This window comes from Nasonia vitripennis, chromosome 5 (assembly GCF_009193385.2).
Source record: "Nasonia vitripennis strain AsymCx chromosome 5, Nvit_psr_1.1, whole genome shotgun sequence".
NCBI classification, from domain to species: domain Eukaryota; kingdom Metazoa; phylum Arthropoda; class Insecta; order Hymenoptera; family Pteromalidae; genus Nasonia; species Nasonia vitripennis.
This window is the reverse complement of record NC_045761.1, coordinates 28252104-28260393: the sequence shown is the minus strand read 5'-3', so window position 1 is coordinate 28260393 and position 8290 is coordinate 28252104. Positions and strand designations below refer to the sequence as shown.

General features: G+C 49.8%; 2 protein-coding genes across 2 annotated transcripts; one reads left to right on the top strand and one right to left on the bottom strand.

Annotated features, from left to right (window-relative positions):
* Nucleotides 1-901: 901 nt before the first annotated feature.
* On the bottom strand, nucleotides 902-4110 carry LOC100115507 (protein 5NUC). The gene is made up of 7 exons (XM_001600160.6): nucleotides 3304-4110; nucleotides 2835-3078; nucleotides 1969-2736; nucleotides 1759-1905; nucleotides 1528-1695; nucleotides 1270-1462; nucleotides 902-1199 (listed from the first exon to the last, which is right to left on the bottom strand). Exons 1-7 carry the CDS (start codon nucleotides 3423-3425, stop codon nucleotides 1009-1011), a joined length of 1833 nt encoding a protein of 610 aa, XP_001600210.1. The 5' UTR covers nucleotides 3426-4110; the 3' UTR covers nucleotides 902-1008.
* Nucleotides 4111-4672: 562 nt separating this feature from the next.
* Nucleotides 4673-8255, top strand: LOC100115544 (apyrase). The gene is made up of 11 exons (XM_032600260.1): nucleotides 4673-5019; nucleotides 5076-5301; nucleotides 5440-5637; nucleotides 5728-5929; nucleotides 5989-6130; nucleotides 6201-6295; nucleotides 6354-6508; nucleotides 6575-6751; nucleotides 6827-6963; nucleotides 7038-7739; nucleotides 7804-8255. The coding sequence occupies exons 1-10, from the start codon at nucleotides 4847-4849 to the stop codon at nucleotides 7276-7278; spliced, it is 1746 nt and encodes a 581-aa protein (XP_032456151.1). The 5' UTR covers nucleotides 4673-4846; the 3' UTR covers nucleotides 7279-7739; nucleotides 7804-8255.
* Nucleotides 8256-8290: the final 35 nt, after the last annotated feature.

The window sequence follows — 8290 nt, the reverse complement described above, 5'->3', positions numbered from 1 at the left end:
GGGTTCCACATTACCGGCGGCGGGCCGGAATCTCCCGATTTTCATAATTTTTCGCTCGAAACAGGCGCGATCTGCCTCGCCGAGTGTCGGTAACACGAAAAAAATCTTCCTTACCTTTCCTACTCTCGGTAACCCTGATATATTCTTTACCCGCGGTCGATGCTTCTTCCCAAAAGGCCCCTGCTTTTCCATACCCCATTCACCAAAAAACCCTCTTTTCGACCTCCCGTTTAAGACACTGTGATAGTGGTCACGCGTAGCAGTATATACGTGGGCGCGCGGGGGGGTAACAGCCGATATATACGTCGCGGTCGCTCGCTTCGCTCGCGCCCACTCCGCGTGCCCTCGAACGGAAAAAATTGGAAAATTATGAAAATTTTTTTCGAGGAATCCGAAAAATACGGAAAATATTCAGAAAATTCTATATATATACGCGCGCGCACGGGGGCGGGGGTAGCCGGGCAAAAAAAAAGCTAAAAAATTTCAAAATTTTCAAATCAATTTCTAGAAAAATCCTGCCTATCTCATTAAATTTCATCGGATAGAAGTGAAGCTCTCGCCGAGCTCTACCTGTGAACCACATTTTAGACCTCTAAATCGATTTATCCCTTAATAATTGAGAGAGTTCTCCGTCGCACCGAGAGATTGTGATCCAGTTGAATATCAGCGAGTTTTCCCCCGAAAGTCGACCCCTTTACAACTATAACCCAATTCACTCTGATGAGGGGGATTTTTATTGACTCGATTCGGGATGATTTGACCCGAGTTTCTGAGATTTTTCTGACTCAAGCAAGCTCAAGTTAATTAAAAAAATACAAAAAATTGACTGAAGAATACAGAAATTGTTCTGACAAGTTTCCAAGGTTCTACGGCTAGTATGATCATTTAGAGGGTCGAAAAATACATTGATATCTCGGAAATGACCCGAGGGTTTAATTAAGTTTCCATCATAATAAAAATTAGAAGCTCCGCATTTCGTGAAGCAAGAGTTTAATGTATAAAATGTCGTCACACGGTAAATGAAATTAATCTCAAAAATGATACGCAGCCTAGTGCGAGAAGCAGACTTGGAAATGCAGATTTGACTGCGTCGGACTGGCTTCCGTTCTCACGTACGAACATGATTCTGCCCTCGAGCCCTGGGTAAACGGGACTCGTCTGATTGATATAGTCCGCTACGACTTTGACCACCTGTTGCTCTGCAAAAGTAATTATACAATTATAACACTCGTGCGTGGTGTACATTACGTCCCGCGGCCGACAACTCACCGAATTCCTCGAGCACGGGTTCATCCGTCAGCATGCTGAACCCATCTCCGCCTCCAGTCATAAAGTCCGGCATCAGAACCAAGTATGTCTTATTCATATCCAGGTCCTCGAACGACGGAACGAGACATTTACTGCATCGCGCCCTGACACTGACGACCCTCGAGTTGAGCGGCTTCTTCAGGTCATATGTGACCTTACAGGTACCGCAAGCACAGATTAAGTAAACGATTTCACATATGCCGAGATGTATATGTATACCTGTAGCCCGGAATACTGTAGGAATGCTCCGCCGTGTTTAGTAGTTGTCTGATCCAGCCTGTCGTGCACGCTCCACTCGAGTACCTCCCGCAGCTTCTTCGCGTGCAGCTTGACCTTTACGACGTTCGATCCGAAGGGAAAGGCGCTTAGGAGCATCTCCATCGTCACCTGGACAATTTGTTAGGGGAAACTTACAATTACCGCTGCAGCCACAGGTCAAGCTGTACTCACGTTTTTGTTGCTCAGCTTGTCTGGCAACACAGAATCGTTTACTCGATCCGTATACGTAGCACCGACGGACGTTCTTATGCCTCCGGCCTGATAGATCGCTATCGCCGCGTCGGTCCAGCCGTCTTCACCTTCGTACTTTTGGGCGTTCTGCGCAGAAAAACGTTTACTTACAATGTGGCGAGTTCAAAATCATCTTCCACTTTTCCTCACCAGGTGAATCATGGCGTCGGTGAGGAGGTTTCCAAAATTGCACTCTGTGAGGCGACAGGCTCGCTCATCGCCGTCAAGCAGCACACGAGTCTCGCCCACCTTCATTCTCTTGAACTTGACCAGCGGTTCCAGCCAGTTTTTCAGCTCCTCCTCGACGTCCTCGGCTTTGGCGACGCCGTGATCAACGAGGATAGGTTTGCCCTCGATACTCGTGATAGCGCCTCCGCCGAATTCGAGTCGGATGTCTCCCAGATACTTGGTGTACGCGTAGGCCTGGACGACGTACACTTTCTTGCCGCTCACGGGCTGGACGACAACGGTCGGGTACAGTCCCTGGGCTTCTTCGAGATCCGGCTTCGGGCCATTGTAGAGAAAGGTGTTGGTGTGGCCGCCGATAACAAGATCTACTTCCTCGACCTCGCGGCCGATTTTCTTGTCCACCTCGAAGCCCGAGTGGCCCAGAGCAATGATCACCTGGCAGCCCTGCAGTTTAAGCTTCTTGGCCTCCTCCCGAATGGCCGGCACCTCCTCGGAAAATATAACGTTCCTGGCTTTGGAAAGGACCTTCGTCTCGGGTGTGAGATAGCCGACTACCCCAATCTTTCGGCCGCTCGCTTCGAGGATTACCGATTTCTTCAATTGCCGCGTCTTCTGAAGTATCGGCAGCTCGGAAAAATCCAGATTGGCTGCGACTATGGGAAAGCTCGCGTTGTTGAGGAGGGGAGCCAAACCTTTTGGCCCGTCGTCGAACTCGTGGTTGCCTAGACTCTGCAAAGGATATTCACGCGATTAACGCAACAGCGGCAGCTTCGGTCGTCAAATCGCGCTGATGCCGCGAAAATGGCGGAATGCAAAATCAGCCTTACCGCTACATCCGGCCCGAGTATGTTGAGGAACTTGACGACGATATTCGCGTGGTAGTGGCTGAAAAGCTGATTGCCCTGGTAGGTGTCCCCGGCGTTCAGGAAGAAGACTGGCTCGTCCTCGGTGGCGTTTGCTCGAGCTTCTCTCACGAGGGTCGCCAGCCTGGCAAAGCCGCCGTAGCAACCACCAACCTTGGCGTCCTCGCTCGTGCAAATGCCACCGTCCTTTTGCGCCGTTTCTTCGAATCTAACATACACTCAAACCTCTGCGTTATATAAGCGGGGAAATCAACGCTACTCTTTTATAACGATTGTTTTATCGCGCGTATTAGAAACGAGTTATTTCTGTACAAAAAGAGCAGCATGGATAAACAGCGGCCAGTTATCGCTACCTTGATCGTCCAAGCGGATCGCGATGCTGAAGCTTTCTTGTAAAAATATAGTTTGCACACTTGCAAAAACTCTTGATTACCTCGAGTGCATGTCGTTGGTGTGGATGATTCGCAGCCTGAACTTTCCATTGCTCGTAGGTGCCGACTCCGCGCAGAGCCCCAGCACCAGCAGCAAACCCGCTAGTGTTGCCGTTTTACACATTGTTGACGATTTTTTAAGTGAAAATTCAAACGCTGATTTTATTCCAAAAACGACGCAGAGTTTGCGTGTGGTGTGGGGCTCTGGGCGTGCGTACGCACGTTTTCCAACGACGACTAATACTTACGATCCTCGGCACGTTCGAAAGCCCGCTGGCGCGCGCCTATTCTCGACGCGCGTCTCCTCCTTCCTTTTTCTCTCCCTCTCCCTGCTCCCCTCCTCTCCTTCGCTCTCTCACTCTGTGTGTGTGTGTGTATATGTATATCGTTCTGTCTTTGTGTTTACGCATATCAATCGACTGCGGCGCAAAGATCGCAGCTTATCCTCCACATATCCACTTGGAATTCGGTTTCTTGCGCGAGTTATTTTGAGGCACGATGATAGTGTCGAGATGCTTAGGTAGCGAAGGCGATTATTCATTTTTATTGCCGTTTTATCGCCCTGCTACGAAGCTGTTCAATTTACGAATCAGACGTCGCCACGTCGCATTTTCATGTGCAAATAAAATGATAATATTGCAGAATCCCAGCAATAAGCGCGATCACTGCGACTGTCGCGCGCAATTAATCCGTCCTAACGCAGTACTATAAACTTTGTTGGCCACGGCGCGACACTTTCTCTTCCACCTAGCTAGTTTTTCTCCTTTTTCGTCGCCTGCAGTCATTCATTAAATTAAAGGGAATAATGCACTACAAGAATTTTTTAAAATTTTTTTAAAGAATTTTTAAGCGCGCTGTATAATAATGTTGAACCTTTGCGCGAGCACTTATCATCGTTTCAATATGAGAAAATTGTACTATAAAATCGTGACGCTATCTCGCTAAGCCAGCCGCGAAAATCTGCGTACCATACATTATACACATATATTAAAATGGCATTAAAATGTGCGGCTCGCACGAGCCTATTCGTAATCCTAGAGTTTACACATGTGTGCGCTCATCTTCTGTATGTATTTGAGCACGCCTTGGCGCGTATAAGCTATAATTTTATGCGGAGCAAGCGCTGGAATGTCAATTTGAAAAATGAAGAAGCACGCGATTGACCAATTTATTTCGATTAATCTTTTCATATAGATCTCACGCAAGGCTGTACGAATAAATTCTACTGCGAGATCATTGTAATTAAAAAAGGCAGCCTAGCGCTACAGAGCCGCAAGGCCAGCAATTTCTCGAAAATAAAAACACGCAAGGCCCTCCAGCTTTCAAGCTCCAGCTTATATTCGACATAGTTTGATGGGTAATACCCGTAGTTTTTTCTCCTAATCGCAACGCGAGGAGATAGTTGGCATTTCGTAAAAGCATCCGATAAACAGGACGCCATAGTGATTGTGAAATGCGAAATTTACGCCTGACTTTTAATTCATTTAGCTGATAATATAGATAAGATGGAAAGGTGGTCGGCTACACCTGGCCTGCGCGTAGCCAATGCTGACCATTCGGCAGAGAATGTCGCGCGGGAAGCTCGGCTCGCTTCTACTCGGCCTCTTGGCCTGCTGCGCCGGATACAGCAAGGGGTTCACCGCCAATAATCTCGTCTACCCCGGCCAGAATGAGTTCTTCGAGCTGTCGATCGTGCACCTTAACGACTTTCATGCTCGGTAAGCTAATCCTTCGTAGCCTAATAGATTATGTATTATAGCCATTCCGATTGCAGCTTCGTCCAAACGAGTTTTACATCCGGCACTTGTCACAAGGGCAGGAATCACGAGTGCATCGGAGGTCTGGGCCGCGTAGTGACAGCCTCGCGCCAGCTGATGCAGGAACGACCGAACGCCATTTTCCTGAATGCTGGTGATCATTACCAGGGCACGCTGTGGTACAACGTGCACAAGTGGAACGCCACAGTCCACTTTATGAACAAATTGCCACATGACGCCATGGTATTTGTATAAATTTTACTCTTACAACTCGATCGTTTCGTCATTCTTATCAGTCGATTTTTTTCCTCTTATAATGTACTCGATATCTCTCGCGATAACAAGCCATTGAAATGCCTCAAACTTGTTTCTTACATACAGACAATAGGCAACCACGACTTTGACGATAAAATAGCTGGACTCGTACCTTTTCTCGAGCGAGCCAAGGCGCCCGTCGTCGTTACGAATATCGACATCGCCGGGGAGCCTTCTTTGCGAGGCTACTTCCAGAACAGTACCGTCATCACGAGAGGCAACCGGACGATCGGCGTGATCGGTGTCATCATCAAGACGACCAATGTGAGTCGCTAATGCTAGATCGAATCGAATCTGCGCCGCATACGTCTAACACATATAAAACACAGGCTTGTTTATGTTGCATCTGCGCAGACTCTATCGAGTACCGAAAATCTTGGATTCTTGGACGAAGTCGAGACGGTCAATGCCGAGGCCGAGAGATTGAGAGCCAGAGGTGTCAACATCATAATTGTCCTGAGTCATGCCGGACTCGACGTCGACAGGATAATGGCGGCCAACTGTCCCGAAATCGACGTGATCGTCGGCGGACACTCTCACACCTTTCTCTATACCGGTATAATTCTGTCTATACAACCCTTGAAATTGAGCCTTTACAATTGCATCTCATTGCAGGAAAGCCCCCATTTATCGATGTACCGGAGGACGAGTATCCAGTGGTGGTGAGGCAAACGGCGGCGGCGGCGGCGGCGGCGGCGGCGGGAAGCAGCCGCGCTCCGCGGACGGTACTGATCGTGCAAGCCGCGGCCTACACGAAGTAAATTCTTAAAATGATTCGATTTTTGATGCACCCGCATGTGTTGCGCAATAAACGATGTTTTCGGCAGATACTTGGGAAATCTGACGGTGTGGTTCACTCCGCAAGGCGAAGTCGCCGATTGGGAGGGAAATCCGATTCTCCTGGACAGTTCCATCGAGGAAGGTAGGAATCTAACAATAACAATACCGTATATGCCAGCAGTAATGTAATAACGGCGCAGACCCCGAGATCATGGAGGAGCTGATGCCGTGGGCGGAAGTTGTCGAGGCGACCGGCCAGGCGGTCGTGGGCGAGACGCGCGGCTTTCTGAACAGCTCCTGTCGCAGCGGCGAGTGCAATTTGGCCAACCTCATCACCGATGCGATGGTCTACAGCGTAAGTCATCAGCGCATAACACACCCATAATGTATCTGAAATATACACTCGAATACTTACTCGCAGTATCAAGGCAAAGGAGGGCCGAAACAGTGGACCTACGCGGCGATCAGCTGCATGAACGCCGGCGGCATAAGGAACGGCATACCGCCCGGCGTAATCACGTACGGCGACCTGGTCACGGTGCAGCCCTTCGAGAACACCTGGGACGTGGTCGAGGTCAGGGGCGAGGACCTTCGCCTCGTAAGTACATTACATACGTGTTGCTACTACAAGACTTTATATACGTAACGTGAGATCATGTCCCCGCGAGCGCAGGTCCTGGAGGAGTCCGTGTCGCGCAGCTACGAGAAGGACAAGTTCGTGGGCGCTGGTTTCCTGCACTGGGCTGGCATCAGAGTCGTCTACAACATTTCGAAGCCCGCCTTCTCCCGCATCGTCGACTTGAGCGTCAGGTATAATGCGCACGCGATGCACTGCTATGTAGAGATGCGTGATATCGATGAAAGTCGTTTGCTCTGATCCGCAGATGTCAGGCCTGTGAAAAGCCGGTGTACGAGCCATTGGATGAGGAGGACTGGTATCGGCTGGTCGTGCCGGCGTTCCTGCTGAAAGGCGGCGACAACGTGACAGCCTTGCAAGAGCGTCACCGCCACCGCGAGCCCGGTCCTCTCGATGTCGACGAAATCACCGAGTACATCAAGGCTATCTCGCCGTTCAAGTACGAGAACGAGCAGCGCATGCTACTGCTCGGGGAGTGGAGGGGTTGAAATTTGTTATTTTCTCATTTTCATCCATCCATGAGTGCGTACTTGCTGCAAATAAATGCGATCCCAAATGCAGAGAGTTATTCTTCTTGCCTTTTCCGACAACGCACGTGCATACGATTCTCGAGCCGGACGTGCCTATACGTCTCGCGCTCACAATGGGGCAGCGACGGCCCATATGGTTTCCAAATGCCGGCTGCGCGGCACGCGCGAGAGCCGATTGCAAGGGATAAAAAGAGAGGGGGAGAGACACATTTTATACTTACGCAGGCGGCGTCGACGAGCCAGAGGGGGCTTCTTGCGTGCGTAGGCCGTGTAGGGTCGCGCTCTGCCCCGCAGTCGGGCTCGCTCGCCCCCAGCTGATGCCGCCGCGCCAGTAGAGCCTGCCGTAGGTCTCGGCTGTCGATCGTTACGAAATACTCGGCAGCTGCCTTGTTCTTGATGTTGTTGCTGTTTCTTCGCACGTAAGTATCTTGCAACCTTTTCTCGTCGCATGAACTCTGTATAAAAAAAATTTACTTTTCGCAGCCAAACGTATCAGTATGATCCCCGAGCGAGACGACTTCTACCGGTTGCAGTCCACAGCTCCCGGCCCGCATTCGGGGCATGATGCAGCTGCTGCAGCATCCGGCGCTAATCGACTGCTCATGCTCTGGCGCGACCATGACACTGACAGAACAGCCGCGAGCCAGCAGTCGACCGCCTGGTCGCGATACCTCTGCTACGTCGAGGCGATGCAATCTCAGGGCCACAAGTTCGACCAGAAATACCTTCTCGAGGCCATGTTCCGCGGCAAGGATCTCGTCTACAGGGGCAACTCCGCTTCTACCGCCTCCGTGTAAACGTTTTATTTCTCACCACCACGTGTGTACCTATATAAGAAATCATTGTAACTAGTCGATCCGCAATTTTAATTTAAGTATAGAGGGAAAGGTTGTGTAGAATAACGCAAATAAAGCTAACATTCATTTTACACCTTTTATAACTTGTGTATTCAGTTTTAATATCCAATTCC